The sequence below is a fragment of the Chiloscyllium plagiosum genome, unplaced genomic scaffold, assembly GCF_037043375.1.
Source record: "Chiloscyllium plagiosum isolate Xiang-an unplaced genomic scaffold, Cpla_swu_hap1 HiC_scaffold_3, whole genome shotgun sequence".
NCBI lineage: Eukaryota > Metazoa > Chordata > Chondrichthyes > Orectolobiformes > Hemiscylliidae > Chiloscyllium > Chiloscyllium plagiosum.
The window spans coordinates 151596772-151621040 of NW_028270141.1; the positions used below are offsets into that span (position 1 = coordinate 151596772).

Below are 24269 nucleotides of genomic sequence, written 5' to 3' on the forward strand. Positions count from 1 at the left end.
GGATCAGATTCTGAAACACCTTCCTAACAACACTATAAGCATGCTTCTATCACAGAGTCAGAGTTGTAGAAGTGTACAGCATGGAAACAGACCGTGCAGTCCAACTCATCCATGTCGACTAGATAATCTAAATTAATCTAGTCCCATTTGCCAGCATTTGGCACATATCACTCTCAACCCTTCCTATTCATACACCTATCCAAGATGCCTTTTAAATGCTGTAATTTTACCAGCCTCTGCTGGTAACCACCCTCTGTGAAAAAGTTGTCCCTAAGGTTCCTTTTAAATCTTTCCTGTCACTTTAAACCTATACCCTCTAATTTTTGACTCCCTTAAACCAGGGAAAAGACCTTGGCCATTCACCCTCTCCATGCCTCTCATAATTTTATAGACCTCTATAATGTCTTTCCCCAGCCTTTGAGGCTCCAAGGAAAATAGCCCCAGGCTATTCAGCCTCCCCCTATTGTTCAAACCCTCCAATCCTGGCAACATCCTTGTAAATCTTGACTGGATCCTTTCAAGTTTCACAACATCCTTCTTATAGCAGGGAGACCAGAACTGAACACAGTATTCCAAAACTGGCCTAAGCAATGTCCTGTCCACCACAACATTACCTCCCAACTCCTATGCTCAATATTCTGTCCAATAAAGGAAAGCACACCAAATGGTTTCACTATCCTAACAACCTGTGACTCCACTTTCAAAGAACTATGAACCTGCACTTCAAGATCTCTTTGTTCAGCAACACTCCCCAGGCCCTTACCATTAAGTGTCTAAGTCCTGATTTGCCTTTCTAAAATGCATGGACTGCAACAGTTCAAGAAAGTCTTAAGGCCAATTAGCGATGGGCAACTAATGTTGACTCAGACATCCCAATAAAGAATCAAAACAAAACTGAATGAGACTTGATAAGAGTCAGTACAAGGTACAAGATGAAAAATGGAAGGCTGTGTAGGAGTCTACTGTGTAAGCAAATCTAGGGGTGCATGGACATGAGGTTTAGCAAGAAAAAAAGCTGAGGCTGATGTAGAATTCAAAGAATCAGAGTGCAAAAGAGGCACTTCAACCCACTGAGTCTGCACCAGCATATGAGAATTACCGGACTTTCAACCTGATTGCATTTATCACCAACACTTTGCTCATAGTCCTGAATGTTATGGTGTACCAGGTGCTCATCCAGGTACTGTTAAAGAATGTGAGGCAATTTACCTCTACCACCCTCCCAGGTAACGCATTCCAAATCACCCCCACCCTCTGGGTAAAAGACTTTCTTCACATTCCCCTAAACCTCCTGTCCCTCACTTTGAACCTGTGTCCCCTCATGACTGACCTAAGAGGAACAACTGCTCCTTATCCACTCTGTTCATGGCCCTCACAGTCTTGTACATCTTTATCATATCGCCACTCAGTCTTCTTTGCTCCAATGAGAACAGCCCAGGCCTATCCAACCCTTCCTCATAACTTAAATTTTCCATCCCAGGCAGCATCCCTGTGAATCTCTTCTGCACTCCATCCATGCAATCATATGCTTCCTATAATGTAGTGACCAGAACTGCACACAGTACTCTAACTTTGGTCTCACTGAAGTTCAATACAACTCCAACATGACTTCCCTGTTTTTGTAATCTATGCCTTGATTAGCATAATCAAAGCCAAGTGTCCCGTATGCCTTTTTCATCATCCTAAAATATTCTTCCACCTTCGGAGATCTAAGGACAAACATTCCCAAGGACCCCTTGTTCCACAGAACTTCATTGAACACTCCCTTGTCCAGTTACTCCTTCCAAAGTGTATCATGTCACACTTTTCAGGGTTAAATTCCATCTGCCACTTATTTGCCCATTTGCCCATCCCGCTTCTATTTTTTTTTAGCCCAAGACACACAACCTCACTGTTGTTAACCAATTTTTTTGGGTCATACACAAACTTACTAATCCAATCTCTCGCACAGTCATCTATGTCTTTTATATAAATGATGGATAAAAGGCAACCCAGCATAGATTTCTGTGATACACACTGGACACTGCCTCCCGTCACTAAAGCAGCTTTCTGTAATCAACCGCTGTCTCTTACAACTGAGCCAATTTTGAATCCAGTTTATCAAATTATTCTGGATCCCACATGGACTTGGCTTCTTGGTAAATCCCTTTTCTGGAATCCACATAAACTACATCAACTACCCACCTTGTCAACTCGAAAAGTTCGATCAGATTTACTAAGGCATGACCTCTCTCTGACAAAGCCATGCTGACTATCCCACATTAAGCCTTACTTCTCCAAGTGGAGATAGATGCTCTCCTTCAGAATTTTTTCCAATAATTTCCTTACCACTAGCGTGAGACTCACTGGTCTGTATTCTCAGTCTTAAATATCAATACCATATTAACTGTTCTCCAGTTCTTTGGTATCTCCCACATGGCCAGACAGGAATTAAAAGTTTGGGTCAAAGCCGTACAATCTCTTCCCTTGCCTCCAACAGCAGTTTGGGACACATTTAATCTGAACCGGGCAACTGGTCCACATGTCTGTAAACACATGAAATGCCTTGTTCTTCACAATGTCAATTTTCCCAAGCATCTTGCAGTCTCTCTCAATGGGTTCCATATCTTCATCCTCATTCTCTTAGGTGAAGACAAATGTGAAGTGTTTGTTCAATACTCGACCAATATCTTCTGGCTCCACCCACTGACTGCCCTCTTTGTTCCTAACAGGCCCTACTCTTTCCCTGGTTGTCCTCTTCCTCTTGTTATACTCTCAGAACATCTTAGGATTTTCTCAAATTTTACCAGACAGAGCTTTCTCACCCAGGAGGAAGTGAGGACTACAGATGCGGGAGATCAGAGTCAAGAGTGTGGTGCTGGAAAAGCACAGCAGGTCAGGCAGCATCCAAGGAGCAGAAGAATCGACATTTCAGGCATAAGCCCTTCATCAGGAATGAGGCTTGTGGATCAAGGGAACTGAGAGATAAATGGGAGGGGAGGTGGGACTGGGGAAAGTAGCAGAGAATGTGATAGGTAGATGAAGGTGGGAGTGAAAGTGATGGGTCGGAGAGGAAGGTGGAACGGATTGGTGGGAAGGAAGATGGAGAGGTCAAGAGGACAGTGCTGGGGGCGGCAGATGAGCAAACTGGTGAAATCCATATTGACCCCGTGTGGTTGCAAGGTCCCAAGGCGGAAGATGAGGCCTTCTTCCTCCAGGCGCAGGAGGTTAGGGTTAGGTGATGGAGGAAGCCCAGGACCTGCACGTCTTAGGAGGAGTGCGAGTTAGTGTACAGCCACAGGGCGGTGGGGTTGGTTGTGCAGGAGTCCCAGAGATGTTCTCCTAAACGACCCGCAAGTCGGCGTCCCGTCTCCCTGATGAAGAGGAGACCACATTGGGTGCAACAGATACAGTAGATGATGTGTATGGAAGTACAGGTAAATTTGTTTCTGATGTGAAAGGATCCTTTGGGGTGGATCTGACTTGTGGAGGGAATGGTCACTTTGAAATGCAGATTGGGCGGGGAGGGAAATATACCCCTAGTGGTGAGGTCTGTTTGTAGATGGCAGAAGTGGCGGAAGATGGTACGACGTATCCGGAGGTTGGTGGGGTGGAACGCGAGGACCAGGGTAGTTCTGTCTTGTTGCGACTGGAGAGGGTGGGGTTCAAGAACAGAGGTGCAGGAAGTGGAGACGCGCTGGAGGGCATCGTCGACCACGTGGGAGGGGAGATTGCAGTCTTTGAAGGAGGAGGTCATCTGGGATGTTCTATGTGGAATTGGTCGTCCTGAGAGCAGATGCAGCAGAGGCGGAGGAATTGGGAATAAGGGACTGGAGTTTTACAGGAGGTGGTGTAGTCCAGGTAGCTGAGAGGGTCAGTGGCTTTATAGTAGATGTCTGTGTTTAGTCGGTGGCCAGAGATAGGGTAAGTTGCTTTCTTGAACAACTGAAGAGCATTTCACGTAGGGACACCCACAGCACTATTAAGTCGATACTTCCAAGATTTTGACCCAGCAACAACGAAGGACATACAAAGTACAAGTCAGGCAAGGGTGTGCAAAAAGTAAGTTACACATGCCGTGACTCCCATGCATCTGCTGCCCTTGACCATCTAGGTAGTAAAGGCCGTGGCTTTACAAGGTGCTTCAAAGGAGCTTTGGGGAGTTGCTGCAGTGCATCCTGTAGGTGGTACATATTGCTGCCACTGACTGTCAGTTGTGGAGGAAGCAAGGGATATATGGCCACAAATCAAGCAGGCTGCTTTGCTCTGAATGGACAACCCCAAATGAAATTAGTTTAAACTCTTACCATTGGGTGAATCTTTGTCTTCTTGTGGTATTTCCATTTCAGGAATGAGTGCAACACTCTCATTGTTGCCCGAGGACTTCTCCCTTATTTGAAATATAAGCTCCTGGAGATCACTCAAGAGCATTGACTCCCCATCGCTGTGTGAATTTTCCTCAGCCTGCCACTGGTTCTCTCTTTTATCTAACATATTCTCCACCATATCAAGAATCCTTGTCTCAGATCCCTCCAATATTTGGTCAAGAGTTTTTTCAATGTCTTCCTCACTGGTTCTGGACAACTTGCTAAGGCTTAGTTCCTCTTTCAAGTCATGAAGCACAGCTTCTAGTTCTAGAACCTGCTGTGGATCAAGATACACATACAAACGTTCAAAGCTCTTTTCATCTAAGTAGCCTTTCAAAATTGTAAGTTGTTCCACTTCTTCATTATACTTTGAATCTTTGTTCTCTGACCTAATAACTGTGCTTTGATGAACAGGTTCTTTAGCCTTGCTTTCAACTTCAGAGGGGCCTAATGTAGTTTCAACACTGGAGTACGTCTCCGATTGCATACCCTCATTCACCGTGCTCTCAGTTTTGAAACCCTTGCTCACAACTTTTTGTGACATTTCAGACAGATCTTTCAGATGCTGAGACTGGTCTTTATTATCCACATTGAGAGCATTTTCTTCCACAGGCCGAAGGTGGGGTTCTAATTCTCTTTGGCTTTCAATTTTATTTGGCACATCTTGAATATTCTGAGCAAGTTTGCGGTGTTCTTCTTCATGGTTCTTTTCTACAAGCATTTCTTTTTGGCTATTTGTAGTGTTTATCTGATCCTCTGGCTCCACTGTATTAATTTCCTCTTCCGAGAGTACATCTTCATCATCCAAATCGTCATCATCTGAACTTTCTTCTTGATCAGTGGTATCAGAATGAGTATTTTGTGCCATTCTGGCTTCTGCAGCATTTTCATCTTCTAACAACTCTTCTGGTTGATCAACAGCATAGAGTTCTTCCAAAATGTCCATATCCTCTTCCTTCTTTTCTTCCTGCAATTGGTCTGAAATATCATCTTCAGTTAGTTTTGAATTACTACCTAATGAAAGACTTGCATCTTTATGGTTATTCTTTGTCAAATCAGATTCAAGATCCTGTAATACTTCATCTGTCATTTCAAAGCCCTCTACTTTCTCATAATTTGCTCCAGGGCTTGCAAGATGTTCCTTGGCGTGGTTTGTGTCATGCGGTTCTTTGCCATTGAGGTCCTCTACAGAAAATGATTTGGTTTGATTTTGTGATTTCAACTCTTCATTTCCACCACGTGAGATCTCAACAGATGTATTGCTGGACCATTTTGGCTCAGAGTCAATCAATTTTTCCATTTCAGGTTCTTGTTCTAAATGCATTAACTTTTGCGAACCTTGATTTGTCACGGCTCCTGGTTTATCTTCAGTACTAGGATGTCTTAGAGTTCTCAGTTCAATTTTTCTGGTCTGGTCATCCTTCTCTGGTATTTTTAACAAATCATTAGAGTCAGCTTCCTCAGTAAAAGTTGAGCCATTTGTTTTCAATCCATGCTTTCTCTCTAGCCCAGACATTTGATTTTCAGTTTTGGACCTAATATCTTGAACCTGCTCTTTGCCTTCATTTTCTTTAAAATGTGTTTCAAAATTAGTATCAGTTTCAGAGACCCTGGCAAAAGCTTGAATTGTGTCCTCAGTTCCATCATGTTGCATTATTTCATTAGACCTCTCCTTCACTCTATCATTTTCTATTCGTTCCGGAGCTGTATTCACAATTTTTTCCTCAACCTCTTTCTCTGATGTATTTATCAAATCCTTTGCTCCTGAATCTTCAGTGTTTCTGTAATTAGTTTCTTTCTGAGTGTCTCTGGAATCAGAATGGAGAGGGGCTGTAAACTTTTGTGTTGTTTCACCTCTTCTTACAACTGAACTGAAAGTGTCACTAAGTGTAGTCCACAATCTTCCATTTTGACTGTTTTCACCTTCCGAACTTCTCACTTGAAGCTTTTTATCACCCTCACCTTTAATATTTACAAGTTCTTCCAATACCTCAGCCAATAATTGCCCCTTTTCTGGATTGACAGGAGTCACAGCAAGATTAACATCCTGAGCAATAGTTTCTTCAGATTTTACAATATGGTCTTCACCAACATCTTCATCTTGGAAATGGTCTTCTTCTGGAAGCTTTGGCTGCTGTTGATATTTACTATCAGAATATGTTAGCAGAGCTACCTCCTCAGGATCTACTTTCTCAACTAATTCATCTTTCTGCAGGTCAAAATCAAATACAGTACCTTCATCGAGCACGGTCACCTTGCTAGTCATCTCTTCATCAACCACAATTGCATCCATTGTTGATCCAAATGTAGTTTCTAATTTCAAAGATCCCTCAAGTTCAGAAATGTCTTCCCTTTTATCTTTCGGAGATCTTTGTTCCTCAGTATCTAATAGTTCAACTTCACTCCAAGAAACTCTAGTGTCTTCGCTGTCAACACTTAGATCCTCATTTTCTTTTTGAAGTGAGGTTTGAAGCCCCTGAGAACTTGATTCCAAATGTGCGCTCACTTTAACGTGGCTACTACCATCCTCTTCTGTTGGATGCTCTTCCAAAGAGAAAGCATTTTCACCCACATTAGCAGGTTTTCCTTCAGATTCTCCATCTTCAACGTGAAGAATTTGTTCATCATTTAGTATATTATCTACAGCTTCATCTCCCTTATCTTTAATTCCTGTTGGAGAGTCACTGACACTCCGGTCTGCAAAATTAACTGCCTCTTTATCGTCTCTAGCTTTATTTTCTCCCAAATTATTATCAGGCACTTTGGGAGCTGGAACTTCCTGCCCAGTATCTTCAACTCTTTTCTTTGTTGCTATGATTTGCGATTCTGACTTCTCTTCATTGATCATGGCTTCTCCATTTGCTTGTGTCAGGTGATCAAGGTCTACATAATCAAATTCATCAGGCTCTTCATTAAAACAAGCAAAATCAGTTTCCTGTAAAACAGGAGAAAACCAGAGTTTGAAGAAATAGTTACACACCATTAAGCTGAAGTGTGTACAAGTTGTAATTCATGAATGGTAATGGGAAGAGCATCGGAATTGAGGAATTAACAGTAACATACAGTATTTACAGCAGATATTTAAAATCCAAATTTTCCCCTTTGTACATTATATCAACACAAACCAAGAAAGCCCAGTGACAACCCAACAAATATTCTCTCATGAAATAATTTCCCCTAATTATTAATAAAAGAGGAGGAAAGTGCAAGTTTGCTCAACCCTTTCTGCTAAACAGAACTCCAATTGTACTGTTGTTTGAGCATCAATTGCCTTTAAAAGGTATAAAACTATTTCCAGCGTTGGGTCAATATACACAAGGAGGAACAAATTTATGTTTAAATCAATGAGACAGGTTTTAAAGAGCTCTCTCACTGGTTAAGGTCACACTATGAGACATGATTATCTACAAAATGCACCAAAAAGGTAGACGGTACTGAAGAAAGGGGCAATAACGTTACAAATAACACTGTAAAAGAGAAGGCTAAAAGGTAAGGACTTCAGCTAGAAGTCCCAACTGAATAATCCATCTCAGCCTCCCTCTTCCAGTGACCCTCAATATCACAGATGCCTGTCTTCAACCAACTCAAAATCCACTCCACATGATATCAAGAAACTGTTACAGGCACTGGATACCGGAAATGCTTTGGGCCCTGACAATATTCTGGCAGTAGTACTGAAAACTTGAGCTTCATATTTTATCACACCCCGAACCAAGTTTTCCAATACAATTTCAACACTGACATGGACAATGTGCAAAATTGCCCAGCTATGTCCTGTTCACAAAAAGCAGGATAACTCTAACCACCCTGGATCAATGGTGCTGGAAGAGCACAGCAGTTCAGGCAGCATCCAAGCAGCTTCAGCAAAATCGACGTTTCGGGCAAAAGCCCTTTTATTCCTGATGAAGGGCTTTTGCCCGAAACGTCGATTTTGCTGAAGCTGCTCGGATGCTGCCTGAACTGCTGTGCTCTTCCAGCACCATTGATCCAGAATCTGGTTTCCAGCATCTGCAGTCATTGTTTTTACCTTAACTCTAACCACCCTGTCAGTCTACTCTGAATCATCATAAAAGTGATGGAAGGTGTCATCAACAGTAAACAGCATCAGCTCAGCAATACCCTGCTCACTGACACACAGTGTGGGCCACATAATTCTTGGCCTCATGACAGCCTTGGTTCACATATGGACAAAAGAGTTGAATTCCAGAGGTGAAGTGAAAATGACAGGTCTCTCCTGACTCCTGCTTAAAAATGTGTTGCTGGAAAAGCGCAGCAGGTCAGGCAAAGGAGAAGGAGAATCGACATTTCGGGCATAAGCCCTTCTTCAGGCACAACCACCTGATGAAGGAGCGTCGCTCCGAAAGCTAGTGTGCTTCCAATTAAACCTGTTGGACTATAACCTGGTGTTGTGAGATTTTTAACTTTGATCATTTAAATAATAGTGTACTCTGCCAAACCAAAGCGGACAATGTCAAATTTACCCACATTATTTTATACCTGCCATGCATTTGTCCAGTCAACTTGTCTAAGTGGTCTTGAAGATTCTTTATGTCCTCCTCAACACTCTATCCCATATAGTTTTGATTCATCAGCAAACCTCAAAATACGTATTATATTGTTGATATATATTTTGAATAGCATTGATCTTTACAGTAACTCATTTCTCATCACCATCCACTCTGAAAACAATCCTTTTCTTCTTTTCTTTTCCTGTCTGCTAACCAATTCTCAATCCATGCCAGTATATTGCCATGAATCCCACAGTTTCAATTTTGCGCACTAACCTCCTTGTGGGACTTCACCAAAAGCTTTCTGAAAATCCAAATATCCCCCCTTCCACTAGTTCTCTCTCATCTCCTCCAATTAGCTCTGGGTTCAAAAAAACTCCTGATGGTTTGTAAAACATAATTTCCTTTTAATAAATCCTTGCTGACTTTGTTCAATCCTAATGGTATTCTCCAAGTGTCTGAGTATCACTTTACAATAGACTCCAGAATTTTCTCTTCTCCTGACGTTAGGCTAACTGGTCTGTAACACCCGGTTCTCTGCCTCCTGCCTTTTTTAAAGAGTGGGGTTGCATTGGTAACTCTCCACTCTGCCAAAATAGTTTTGGATAGACAGAATTTCCAATGATGACAACAACACATCCACTATATCCATGGCCACCTCCTTTAGTACTCTGGGATTTATACTATCAGGCCCTGAGGATTTATCAACTTTCAGTCTCATTAATTTCTCAAGTTTTTTTTTAAATAATATTAATTTCGTTCAATGGTTCCTTCCCATTTAACCCTTGCTTCCCTAGCATTTCTGGATGGTGTGTTCCCTCCCTGGTGCCAGGATCAAGGATGTCTCTGTGAGCACGGAATATTCGGAAAGGGGAGGGTGAGCAGCTAAAGGTCATGGTTCATATTGGTACTAACAACAGGAAGAGTGAAGAGGCCCTGCAAAGGGAATTTTAGAGTTAGGTAGAAAATTGAAAGCAGGACATCTAGGATTGTAAGCTCAGGATTACACTCACGGTACCTGTATAAACAGCAGCAGCACCAATCTCCTTGCAGGGCAGTTTGCTACTGCTACAGTGAGGACTTAGCTCATGTGGTAGGGGGTAGGAACCAGAGCAGTAGATCAGCATATTGAGTGATTGAGAAGAATGTATAAAATTTACATCAATAAGTCAAATAAGGAGGACAGGTAGGGCCACATTAATGATCACGCCAAGTCTGACTGTCTGAAGTTTATTTATTTTAATGCAAGGAATGTAGCAAGTAAGGCAGGTCAGCTTAGCACATGGAAATACAATGTTATAGCCATTACAGAAACTTCGTTGAGAGAAGGGCAGGACTAGCAGCTCAATGTCCCAGAGTTTAAATGCTTCAGGCACAATAAGAGAAAGGTAAATTGAGAATTACTGATTAAGGACAATTTCACAGCTGCACTAAATCTTGGAGGGCTCATCCAGCGAAGCCATATGGGTACAATTCAGAAATATGAAATGTGCAGTCATAATGATGGATAATACAATAGGACTTCCAATAGCCAGTGAAAGACAGAAGTACTGATATGGAAGCAGACCATTGGAAAAATCTAAAGACAACAGGATTGTTATAGATGATTTTATCTTTCCCAATATTGACTGGGACTCTCTTAGTGCCAGGAGCTTAGATGTGGCAGAATTTGTTAGATGCATTCATGAGGGTTTCTTGAAACAGTTTACAGTATAGGTAGTGTTATGGACCATTCCAGACCCCTCAAAATATTTTAAGGTAGGCAGGCTAGACCCTAACATTTCTTACTTTAAAAGGTAGGTGTGAAGTGCATGTTCCAGATGTGATGTGACTGATCAAACTACTTGGCATTAAGTAAAACACAATTTATTTAAACACTAAAGTTAAAAAACAAACAAAAGAATGAGGAATTGAGAATAATTTAGCTATTGGAAATCTTAACTAAATAATAGATACAATACCTATTACTAATTAACTGTCCCACGATAGTAACATCCCATAAACACACCCCTTGGCATAAAAGTAAAATCAGACACAGATTCTTACAAGCAGTTCTCTAATCCAGGAGGAAAGAACATCAAGAAAGATTTCAGAGAAAGTAGCAGCTAGGAATCATTTAATGAAGCTTCCAACTCTTCTGAGACCCGAAACTGCTTGTGACCGCTAAAGCTAAAAGAAAACTAGAAAGCCTGATCTGAGAGAGCTGGCTACTCCCCCTCCAATGTTATAATTGTTTTAAAAACCTAAAGGCCTCAAGTTATTTACTTAAGCTGTTTTCAGTAACCAATGTGGCACTTCTGCCTTTACAACCTACCATAAAACATTAGGCAGGGAGTTGAGAAATTAGATTGGGGTTAGCTGCTCGAGGGCAAATCCACACCTGATATGTGAGAGCCTGTTAAAGGCCAGTTGTTCAGAGTTCAGGACCAGCGTGTTCCTTTGAAGATTAAAATGGGGATGGAAAAATTTGGGAACACTGGATGACAAGAAATACTGCAAGTTTAGTCAAAATAGAAAAAGGGAACATTAGTAAAGTTTAGGAAACTTAGACAAGGCCCTGGAGGAATATAAAGGAAGCAGGAAAGAATTTAAACAAGGAATTAGGAGGGCTAAAAGGGACTATAAAATATCCTGGGTAAATAGGATTAAGGAGAGCTCAAAGGCATTTTACATGTACTTTATCTCAAGAACTAGGGAAAGAGTGGGTTTGTCGAAGGACAAAGGAAGGAATTTATGCATGGAACTAGAGGAAGTTCTATTTCACACTGGTATTTCACACTGGTATTCACCAAGGAGGCCATGGATGATGGTAAGATTTGGAAGGGGTAGGTTGATACTCTAGGGCATGTCAGTATTAAGGTGGTGGTGGTGTTGGATGTCTTGAAAAACACTAAGCCAGCTAAGTCCCCAGGGCCTGATGGGATCAATCCTAATAGATAGATCAAGACATTGCATTAACGCTGGAACAACATTGTCAGATTCAAAAGAAGTTCTGTGTTTTTGTGGCACAAAATATGATGTATTGGTACACCATAACACAATAAAGAAACACAAACTTACAAGAAGAAGAAAAACAGTAATCTGATCATTGAGTGATCACCCCAAAATTTGAAACCAGAGTATTACAGATTGTTGCAGCATAGCCAATATTTGTAGTTTTATACTGAGATATATAGCACAAGTACACACACCTACCTCAGCAGGCAATTCCACCTCCTCAGTTGAGTATACTAAATTTACTTCAACAAGATCTTTGGGGAAATATCCAAACTGACTCCCCACCTATGAGAAAGAAAACATTTGAATATCAAGGAATGTTGCAGATATAAAGAAGGTAAATCAATGAAAACAATTACCATCTTCAGGACAGCAGCAGAAAACAAGAGCAGACCAGTCTTTCAACACAAGGATTATAAAACCAGTTAGAAAATGAAATCCTAATAAAAATAACTATCAAAATAAATGATTTTCTAAATTTTTACTTACATGGATCCCCTCTAACAATCCTAATGATAATCTTGATACATAATGAATACTAACCTAAATACTGTACACTGCTCTAATTTCATTAGACAACTGAAAACTGAGTGTCTTATACAGAATGTTGATCCATTTCTGCTTGTGACTTGGGTCAAGTCAGTCGGGAGGCGATTTGATGGGACATTGTAATTCTGGCATTCTTTGACCAGTTTAGGAGAAATTTAGCAGAGCATGAAAAAAAGTAGGCTGCTTGCATTAGAATCAAAAGTTAAATTCTTTAATAGCATCTTAAAGACACAGAGGTGGGTACCTCCAAGAAAACAAAAGTCAAGTCTTATAGCCATCACGTTTCTCTTGCTTCTGCCAATACTTTGATGGAAATATTTGAGAGCTAACAGGAATTAAAACACGGGGAATGAGAGTCTGAGTTGGTCTGGGCAGGCAGATGAATAAGTGAACCTTTCATAACTGGTTGTACAAACAACATAGAAAGTGTAAGAGGAGATTTCCAAGCCAAGAGATTATACAGAAATTTTGTTTGTTGACTGATATGCTGGCTCTGGAACATGAGGAAGGAATTGTTATTAGGAGATGGTGTTTCTCCTCAGATCTCATGAAAATACTTTACTGCTTTGACATTACTGTTCAGATATCAGCATGTGTCAAATCGATTTATACAGAATAAAATATAATAACTGTCACCAATACAAATAAGTAATTTTAAAACTTGAAAGTGAAATCATTCAAAAGAGTTAATTAATTCTCGTACCACAAATACCTGTGCCAAACTTTGTTGTGAATGGTACAAGACACACTGCACTGTTGCAGGAAATTCACAAAGCAAACACATTTATCATTTATCACAAAGATAAGCACATCCCCTTATCACTAAGCTGGTTAATATGTAGAGATACCATGGGCAATAAACCAACTTTAAACTATGCCAACTGTTCACCAATCTGAAGCAACCTCAACTTTATTGACTGTTCACAGCTTCTGTTCTACGTTTACTGCCCGAGATTAGATTACACATTCAGCTATTCATAATCCATCCTCAATACAAGATTCTTCACTGGAAGTAAATTTGGAGAATTGGAAGATTACAAACTAATTTAAGCGCAGCAAAAAAATGGTTTAAAACCACTTGCACCCACAACATCCTGACTGCCAGAATGCTGGGTACAGCTGAAGTACTCTGTTTGAATCCTGGAGATAGTGAGGACTACAAATGTTTGGAAGTCAGAGTCGATAAAATGTGGAGCTGGAAAAAGCACAGCAGGTCAAGCAGCATCAGAGGGGCAGAAAAGTCAATGTTTCTGTCAGGACCATTCATCAGAACCCGCGAAGGGTCCTGCCCAAAACCTCGACTCTCCTGCTCCTCTGATGCTGTTTGACCTACTGTGCTTTTACCAGGTCCACACTTTGTTCGAGTCCCGTAATCCCAGTATTTGAAAGGACACAAAGGCCCTCTGATTCCCTAGATTAGGAGGCAAAAATATATATTTTTTTAAACAAGAAACAGAAAGCTGACATGGTTCCAGCTCCCTTCACTTCCCAGGTGACCCTTGCTGGCAATGTGTGGCAGCTTGAGATGAAGATGGGATTGAGCTTGCTTGCAATCAATGAATGGTCACAGAAGATGCTTCCTGACAAAGATTAACTTAAGAAGCATCCCACAGATTACAATCGGAAAAGGGATATTATGCTTGTCTGCACCACACAGGAACTTCATACCCATTGATTTCTGGAACTTTAAACAATTTTATGACATTGTGCAAGTGAAAGTCATTGGGACTGACATTCACTGACACCAGTATTTCTCTCAAAGTTGATCACAAAGTTGAATTCATGGTGAACTTATTATTCTTTCACAGGATGTGGGCATTGTTGGGCAAGGCCAGCATTTATTGTACATTCACAGTTGTCCTCAAGGTGGTGGCGACAAGCCATCTTCCTGAACAACCAGAGGCCATGGAGAAGATCTATGGAATTTGTTCGAAAAACAGTTCCAACAACAATGAAGGAATGGCAATACATTACCAAGTTATGACGCTGAATGGTAGGAGAGGGTCTTGCAGGCGATAGTGTTCACATTTATCTGCTGCCCTGGTCCTTCAAGAGTGTTTAGGAGCTTAGAAGGTGCTGCTGAAGAAGCCTCAGTGAATCATTGCAATGCATCAAGTAGACAATGTGTTTGAGGATGTGGTGCCAATCAAGCAGTGTGTTTTATCTTGGATGGTGTCAATGTTCTTCTGTTGTTGGAGCTGCACTCATCCAATGGGGAGTATTCCATCACAATCCTGATTTGTATCGTGTAGATGGTGGAAAGGCTTTGGAGAGTCAAGTGATGAGTTACTAGCTGCAGGATTTCTAACCTCTGACCTGCTCTTGAAACCACAGTATTTATATAGCAAGTCTAGTTCAATTTAGGTCAATACTAACTCCCAGGATCTTGGTAGTGGGTGATTCAATTATGGAAATATCTTGAAGAATTGCTGCAGAAATGGTCTAGAGCTGAAATAAGTGGCCTCCAACAACCATGGCCATCTTTCTTTGTGCCAGGTATAACTCTAACCAGTAGAATGTTTCCTCTCACCAATTTTCATTGACTCCAATGTTGCTAGGAATCCTTGATGCCACATTTGGTCAAATGGTTTGTTGATGTCAAGGGCAATCACTTTCACCTCAGCTCTGGAATCCAGGTCCTTTATCCACATTTGAACCAATTTGCTTTTAATTCATTTGTGGAATGTTGCGATGCTGGCTGGCCGCATTTATGGCTTGCCCTTAGTTGCCCTTGAGAAGATGTTGGTGAGCTGCCTTCCTGTACTATTGCAGTCTGTCATACTAAATCTGTAATGAGCTCGGGAGCTGAGTAGCCCTGACAGAACCCAAACTTAACATCAATGAGCAGGTTATTGCTGGGTTAATGCTATTTGATTCATGACACCTTCCACCTCTTTACTGATGACTGAGAGTAGATTAAATTAGATTAGATTACATGATTAGATTACATTACAGTGTGGAAACAGGCCCTTCGGCCCAACAAGTCCACACCGACCCGCCGAAGCGAAACTCACCCATACCCCTACATTTACCCCTTACCTAACACTACGGGCAATTTAGTATGGCCAATTCACCTGACCTGCACATCTTTGGACTGTGGGAGGAAACCGGAGCACCCACGCAGACACGGGGAGAACGTGCAAACTCCACACAGTCAGTCGCCTGAGGCGGGAATTGAACCCGGGTCTCAGGCGCTGTGAGGCAGCAGTGCTAACCACTGTGCCACCGTGCCGCCAAATGAAATGGTAATTGTTTAATTTGGATTTGACCTGCTTTGTGTACAGGAAATACTTGGGCAATTTTCCACACTGTCAGGCAGATGTCAGCATCACACACTCTATATGTTAGAAAAGGGTTGTGCACAAATCTAAACAAGTCATTCCTTGTAATGTGTCACTGAGTGCTGAGTCACAGGTAGACAGGGTGGTGAAGGCAGCATTTGGTACACCTACTTTCATTGGTCAGAACATTTGAGTATAGCAGTTGGGACTTTATGTTGCGGCGGTACAGGACATCGGTGAGGCCACTTTTGGAATACTGCGTACAAATCTGGCCCATCTGTAAGAAGGATGTTATTAAACTTCAGAGTGCAAAAAAGATGTACAAGGATGCGACTGACACTGGAGGGTTTGAGCTATAGGGAGAGGCTGAATAGGTTGGGGACGTTCTCCCAGGGAACATCGGAGGCTGAGGGGAAGACCTTATAAAATCATAAGGGGCATGGATAGGGTGAACGACCAAGGTCCCTTTCCCTGGGTTAGGGGAGTCAAAACCTAGAGGGTGTAGGTTTAAGGTGAGAGGGGAAAGTTTTGGTGAGAGGATGGTGAACGTATGGAACAAGCTGCCAAAGGAAGTGGAGGAGGCGGATACAATTATAACATTTAAAAGACATCTGGATGGGTATATCGATAGGAAGCATTTAGAAGGATATGAGCCAAGAGCCGGCAAATGGAACTAGTCGGATTGGGCTGTTCGGTCTGCTCAAATAAGTTGGACCAAAAGGACTGATTCCATAGTGTAAGATTCTGACTGAAAATGCTTTACAGGATTGTTACAACTCTTTTTTATCTCCTTTCTATCTCCTAGAGATTTCTGGGCAGATACATAATAGGATACAACAAAAGGCTGGTAAAACAAGCTGAGAAATGCTGTGGGCAATTCACAAATATGGAAATTACAGTTCCTGTTTGCCGTCTCCCAACAAGGATATGACACCTCATTCTATCCACGTAGACCTATTTACACCACAGGCTGCAATGATATTCAACAAGTCACTCAACAATGCACTTCCTGCTGCTCTTCAAATTATATGCTAATTATGATTAATGTCATTAGACAATAATATCATGTGAACTCCAGGATGTTATAAAGTGAATGAGATGGACGTTGGTCTTTCTTCCTCCAGCAATTCAAATGTTAACACCCACCTGAAAAGGCAGAGGGAGCTTCAGTTTAATATGGCAGCAGCAACATCCAACTATACCAAACATCTTCAGTACACAACTGATATCCCTCAGATTTTGTGCTTATACCTTGGACTTGGGCCTGAAGCCACATCATGTTATTCAGAGGGCGTACTGTTTATTTAACGAAACATTGATTTGATTGCTGATAGTTCCAAGCTTATTTCATATGACTAACATTAATACAAATAAAATACTCACACTTCCAGCCCATAGATCGTCCCTTTCCCCTGCTAATTTATAATAGATGTAAATCGTTTCACCCTTTTTAAACCGCAGGAAACGGCAGTCGGGACCTGTGAAATCCTGCACAGCTTTACCTCGACACATCAGCACTGTAAGATACAAAACATCAAAGTGACAGTTAGCAGCATGCTCCCAGAGACCTCGCTCACCCACTCCCATACATCTTCGCACCCTATCTCAGCCACTCCTGACACCTTTATGCATCTCCCTCATCCACTCCCCAATACCTTCACACACAGCACCTATTCCCACCTCCAGCACTCCTTCACCCATATGCTTTCTCATACGCACACATCACCCTACCTCCTCCAACCTACCTCAATTCCCCTTAAAAGTTGTCCCTTCCCATTCCTTCATGTTTTAGCTGCCTAATCAATAAAGAATAATTTTGCATGGCTCCCTTTTTTTTAAATGCCAAGCTATCGTTTCATCGTTTAGTTGTTTATCATCAGTGAATTGCAGATGTTATTGCAGATGGGACAATGCAGCACAATAGCTCAGTGGTTAGCACTGCTGTCTCACAGCGCCAGAGTAGACAAGTCCCCAGGTCCGGATGGAATCTACCCCAGGTCCGGATGGAATCTACCCCAGGTTACTGAGGGAAACAAGAGAAGAAATAGCTGGGGCTTTAACATTTCTTTGCAGCATCCTTGAACACAGGTAAGGTTCCAGAGGAATGGAGAATTGCTAATGTTGGCCCCTTCCTTAAGGGTAGCTGGGATACTCCAGGCAATTTTAGACCAATGAGCCTGATGTCAGTGGTAGAACAACCACTTGGAAGAAAATGGGCTTATCAGTAATGGGCAGCATGGTTTTGTGCAGGGAAGGTCATGTCTTACAAACCTAATGGAATGCTTTGAGGAGGTGATCAAGTTGATTGATGGGGGAAGGGCTGTAGATGTCACAAAAATGGACTTTAGTAAGGCGTTTGGTAAGGTTCCCCATGGTAGGCTGATGGAGAAGGTGAAGTCGCATGGGATCCAGGGTGTTCTTGCTGGATGGATAGAGAATTGGTTGGGCAACAGGAGATCGAGTAGTAGTGGAAGGGAGTTTCTCAAAGCGGACACCTGTGACTAGTGGTGTTCCATTGGGATTCATGCTGGGACCACTGTTGTTTGTGATATACATAAATGATTTGGAGGAAGGTATCGGTTGTCCGATTAGCAAGTTTGCAGTTGACATCAAGGTTGGTGGAGTAGCAAGTAGTGAAGGGGACTGTCAGAGAATACAGCAGAATATAGATATATTGGAGAGATGGGCAGAAAAATGGCAGATGCAGTTCAATCCAAGCAAATGCGAGGTGATGCATTTTGGAAGATCCAATTCAAGGTCAAGGCGGCATACGACATGCTTTCCTTCATCAGACGGGGTATTGAGTATAAGGGTTGGCAGCTCATGTTACAGTCGTATAGGACTTTGGTTCGGCCACATTTGGAATACTGCGTACAGTTCTGGTCGCCACATTACCAAAAGGATGTGGATGCTTTGGAGAGGGTGCAGAAGAGGTTCACCAGGATGTTGTCTGGTTGGAGGGAGCTAGTTATGAAGAGAGTTTGAATTGATTAGGATTATTTTCATTAGAAAGACAGGAGGTTGAGGGGGGAATCTGACTGAGGTCGACAAAATCATGACAGGTATAGACAGAGTGGATAGCAAGAAGCTTTTTCTCAAGTGCGGAACTTAATTACTAGGGGTCACGAGTTCAAAGCAACAGGGGAAAAGTTTAGGGGAGATGTTTGTGAAAAGTTCTTTATGCAGAGGGTGGTAGCGGCCTGGAACATTGCCAGCAGAGGTGGTAAAGGTGGGAACGATAGCATTATTTAATACGTACCTCGACAGATAAATGAATGGGCAGGGAGCAAAGTGATACAGATCTTTAGAAAATAGGTGGCAGGTTTAGAGAATCTGGGTCCGCGCAGGCTTGGAGGGCCAAACAACCTGTTCCTGTGCTGGAACTTTCTTTGTTCTTTGGTTACGGGGATAGGGTAGAGGGGTGGGTCTGGATGGTCTTCAGAGGGTCGGTGTGGACACAATGGACCAAACAGCCTGCTTCCATTTTGTCAGGGTTCTATGATTCTATGAATCAAATACAGACAGTTGGGTAGAAGCAGGATCTTAGACCGCAGATGACGAAAAAACGTACAAGAGTATAAATAAGTGCTCAATACAGTATGGTATTGATCCATTCTCACCTTGAAAATAAAGCCTTGAGTTTATTTATTTTTATTCATTCAGGCAATGTGGACATAGCTGGTTGGAGCAACATTTACTTCCCATCCCCAACTATCGTGAGAAGTCCATTGTTTTTATAGGATATGGCGTCTGCAGCTATTTGTTGACATCATGCAGGCTGATTCCGGTGATGCTGGGGATGTGAGACTGATCATCCACCCAACACCTCTGGATCAAGATGGGCATGAATATGTCAGCTTCATCTTTGCACTGACGTCCTGGGATCCCCATCATTAAAATGGAGATATTTGTGGAGCTGCCATTTCCTATTAGTTGTTTAAACATTCAGCACTATTCACAACTGGCTGTAGCTTAGATTTCATCTATCATTATTGTCGGAGATATTCAGCACAATGAATCAGAGACCACAAACGAGGATCGCGGTGAAATTGACAAGCGATTTATTAAACAAAGCAATTTCATGGAAGAGAAATTGATCAGGCTGACAGAACTGATTCTCTGAAGAGAAAATGAGGTCTGCAGATGCTGGAGATCAGAGATGGAAATGTGTTGCTGGAGAAGCGCAGCAGGTCAGGCAGCATCTAGGGAACAGGAGAATCGACGTTTCGGGCATTAGCCTGAAGAAGGGCTAATGCCCGAAACGTCGATTCTCCTGTTCCCTAGATGCTGCCTGACCTGCTGCGCTTCTCCAGCAACACATTTCCAGAACTGATTCTCTGCACAGGTGTATCCAAGGAGCAGGAGAATCGACATTTCGGGCATGAGCCCTTCTTCAGCTCATGCCTGAAACGTCGATTCTCCTGCTCCTTGGATGCTGCCTGACTTGCTGCGCTTTTCCAGCAACATATTTTCAGCTCTGATCTCCAGCATCTGCAGTCCCCACTTTCACCTCTCTGCACAGATGGCCAGAATGCTCTTCCCAGAACTGAAGGCGCAGGCATGCTTTGTCGGGGTACAACATAATGATAACTGTAAAGCACATACAGGACAATCGTGAAAATTGTAAAGCAATTCAAACAAGAATAAACTGAATGGAAGTTAATCAAGCATCCGGCAGGAGCAATTTATTTGTAATTGACACAGGAGATTCCAGCCATCTGAGTGGGTGAGAATGTCCTCCAGAGGATTCTTCATTGTATTTCCTGTCCACACAAATGTGTAAATTTCCCTTCGTCAGGCATTCAGGTGCATCCATTGTGTTTCTCCTGCAAGTGAAGTCTTCAGAGGTCATCACACTGGCGGTGCTGGTAGCAGAACAGCAGGAATGGTGATACTGTTGTCTCAGAGACTGAAATACTCAGAATCATACCTCACAAAATGTCAGACTTCCTTGACTCGACTGTGTGACAGATCTCCCAATTTGGCACAAGACTCTAGTTGTTGGTAAAAGTCAATACAGCTTTGTTTGTCATCAAAGTTTCCAGTGCCAAGTTCAATGCTAGGTGGCCCATCAGGTTTGTTTAAACATTGCAGCCGTTTAATACAATGGAGAGGGTGTTTAAAGGTCAATCACATTGTGGTGGTCTGGGGCCACATGTCAGCCAGGCAAGGATGGCAAATTTCCTTTCCTAAAAGGACATTAATGAATCAAATGGATTTTGACACAATGTTAAATTATAATTTTTGTTATTTATTTCACCATCTACCATGGTTGGATTCAAACCCATGCTGTCAAAATGTCAAGCTGGGGTTCTGGATTACTAGACCAGTGACATTACCACTACATCCTGCCTCCCTCTACATAACAATTATCTCACACCTTTCATTACATTATGATGTTCCAAAGCAGGAAATCAAAGAATAACCAGCAAAAGTAGTTTGAAATACCAAATTTTCTAGCAAAGGATTGAAATTTTTTTCTTAAAAGTGCTTTAAACACAAAAGTGGATCTACTAAAACCTGTGTAAGACCACAGCATCAAATGTGTAGTTTTGTGAAGAATGTAAGAGAGACATTGAGTCAATAGTAAAGTTAGAGCCCAGCTGCTGCTTTCTGGTATGAGGAAATAAATACAAATGAGGACTGAAAAAAAATTAAGGAAATTATGGAATACAAGTGATTGTGAGCGTGATTCCAAAAAGACTTTTTAAAATGGAGAGATGGGTAGTGTGTATAGAAGCAGACTTATCAGGAATGGACCAAGAAAAAGAGGACCTCAGTCACTCATAAAAAGCAATACACTTGGCCAGAATTAGAATTTGAAGCAGGACAATATAAATAGATCAAGAGATCTGATGAAGAGTCACTGAAAATCATGAACTGTGTCATAGCCACTAACTTTCTCCAGCACGTTCCATCTTTGACCAACACAGGCTGGCAGGGCTTACTGGCCTGTTTCCACATAATAATTTCCAAGCCATTCTAGGTCCATACTCAGCTCACGGTGGCACAGTGGTTAGCACTGCTGCCTCACAGCGCCAGAGACCTGGGTTCAATTCTCACCTCCGGCAACCGTCTGTGTGGAGTTTTCACATTCTCTCCGTGTCTGCGTGGGTTTCCTCCGGGTGCTCCGGTTTCCTCCCATAGTCCAAAGATGTGCAGGTTAGGTGAATTGGCCATGCTAAATTGCCCGTAGTGTTAGGTGAAGGGGTAAATGTAGGGGAATGGGTCTGGGTGGGTTGCTCGTCACAGGGTCGGTGTGGACTTGTTGGGCCGAAGGGCCTGTTTCCACACTGCAAGTAATCTAATCTAACCTAACTGATCGCAACTAGAATGTAAGGTAGTTACTCCAACTGACCTCAATGTGCCTCGATTATGGGGCATTGATCAAGAATTTCACAATTAAATTGCGATCCAGAGACCAGCTCGAGAATTACATCTTTCTGGATGATGCACTTGGACACAATCATAAACAAACCACCTTGGCTTCCATGTTCACCCATCTTACAGTATGAGAGATTCTAATGAAATGCACAATTAATTGGCCACATTAAATAGCCCATAGTGTTCAGGGATGTGTAGATTATGTGCATTAGTCAGGTGAAAATGTAAAAGTTATAGGGTAGGGGAATGGGTCTGGGTGGGTTATTCTTCAGAGGGTCAGTGTGGACTTATTGAGCCAAATGGCCTATTTCCACACTATAGGGATTCTATTCTATGGTAATCACATTTAAGGGGTTGACAGAGTGGGTGGTGAACAAATAATATTAAATTTAACAGATGCTGGTTTTAACCCTGTGCTCTCTAAATCTCACAAACTGGGTTTGCTTATATCCAAGCCATGTGTCCAAGCTCAATTACTTATTTCCATAATTTCACAGAGTCCTAAGAAATTATGTTGTTTTTGTTTGAACCCTTTCTAATGCATCAACATTGTTTTTGATATGGAGATCCCAACAATATTCTCACTGATAATTCATAAAAATGTAAAGCAATATTTTAATTCAGGCTACTGAGTAAAACGTAGACTAAGGATGAGCCGAAGGAGAGTTAAAGAACAATTTTGCACAGCAGAGAAACTGACAGAAATGTAAGCAATAATTTGGCATTAGGGAGAAGATTGGCATCCATGTGACAAACATACACAAGGCAGATCACCAATATGGTCTTAAGACTGGCAAAAGTAACATTATTCACACCTAGACATTAAGGATAGTAGAAACAACAGACTTGTCTCTCCAAGTAGCAATCTTTTGTTATTTTGTATATCAAAACAAGAATATGATACTCTGTAACAAAATTAAGTCACATCAATTTTCTCTGAGGGAGAACAGTAAACATCATCTCCTACAAAAGAAATCCATACAAATTAAACTAAAACAAAGGGAAAATGATAGCTAGGATATTTCAATCAGCATGAAAAATCCCTTGTTTCCTTCATTTTGATGTTAAATGATGGAGAGAATTAACAATGACTAATCTCATCTCCTAAATTAATTTTCTATCATAAGGTTGTATTTAGAACTTTCTAACATCCTAATTGAAAGTACAGGATTCCAGTGCAACTTTGCAAGAAAATTACAAAAAATAAAGTTCTGAATTCAGAAACGTCTAGCTCTCTACGAATAAAAGTTTGCATTAAGTGGGGGGGGGGGAGTAACAGATTGCCACACCCCTCATATACCAATTCATTATAAAATGCATCTAAATTTCATTCTTCCATGTTGCTCGAAGCTTCACATTTTCGAGCAGAAAACGGATACAATAAACTTCAACTTAATAAATGGGTTATTACTGAGCTGCCAACTGGTCTCCAATTATACACAGCTGAATGGTTTATTTTCCTCCGCCTTCCTTCCAACATCATCATCATCACTGGGGCACATCAACTTTGTTTAAAACTAATCATTTGTTGAATAATGCCAACGAGTATCAAAGACTTACTGCTACATTCTGCATCCATGCACCGTTTGAAGTTGGAGAAGAGTTTCTGTTGGTCTTTCTTACAGCTGATGGCTGTAATCAGTAAAACAGAAAGACACATCTGATTCCATGATGCAGCCATGTTGAGTGCTCCAGGCTGGCGGCGCATGCGTACTGGCCTGGCGACACGTCAGCAGCAGCAACAGCCGCCGAGCCGGGGGGGGGGGGTGAGAGGGTGGCGCGAGAGAAGGAGGGTTACCGGGGCAACAGGGGGAAGGAGGGTTACCGGGGCAACAGGGGGAAGGGAATCGTTACCAGGGCAACAGGGTTTGAAGGAGGGGGTGGTTACTGGGGCAACGGGAGCGGGGGATTACCGGGGGATGGGGTGGTTACTGAGTCGGCAGGAGCAGGGGGAGGGGGTGTTACCCAGGCAATGGGAGGAGGGTGAGGGTTACCGGGGCAACAGGGAGGGGGGAGGTTACCGAGCAACAGGGACCAAGGAGCAATGGGGAGGGCAATTGGCGGGGGTCATCGGGGGGGGGCTATGTGGGCAATAGGGATGTCAGTGGGGGAGGGCGTTTACCAGGCAACGGGGTAGGCAGGAGTGGAGGGGGTGGGAAAGGGTGATGGTGGCAACGAGAGGGGGTGGAGGAGCACTCGAGGAG

The 24269-nt window shown here is 42.2% G+C and overlaps 1 protein-coding gene across 2 annotated transcripts in view; it reads right to left on the reverse strand.

Annotated features, from left to right (window-relative positions):
- Positions 1-23757, reverse strand: part of mia3 (MIA SH3 domain ER export factor 3) — a 104869-nt gene extending 81112 nt beyond the window's left edge. For both annotated transcript variants that reach the window (XM_043687327.2, XM_043687326.2), the window contains exons 1-4: positions 23626-23757; positions 17065-17198; positions 12050-12136; positions 4287-7281 (exon numbers count right to left, since the gene is read on the reverse strand). In XM_043687327.2, the coding sequence (XP_043543262.2) occupies positions 4287-7281; positions 12050-12136; positions 17065-17198; positions 23626-23746 (3337 nt within the window). In that variant the 5' untranslated portion in view covers positions 23747-23757. The remainder of the gene's footprint in view (positions 1-4286; positions 7282-12049; positions 12137-17064; positions 17199-23625) is intronic.
- Between the last annotated feature and the right edge of the window lie 512 nt (positions 23758-24269).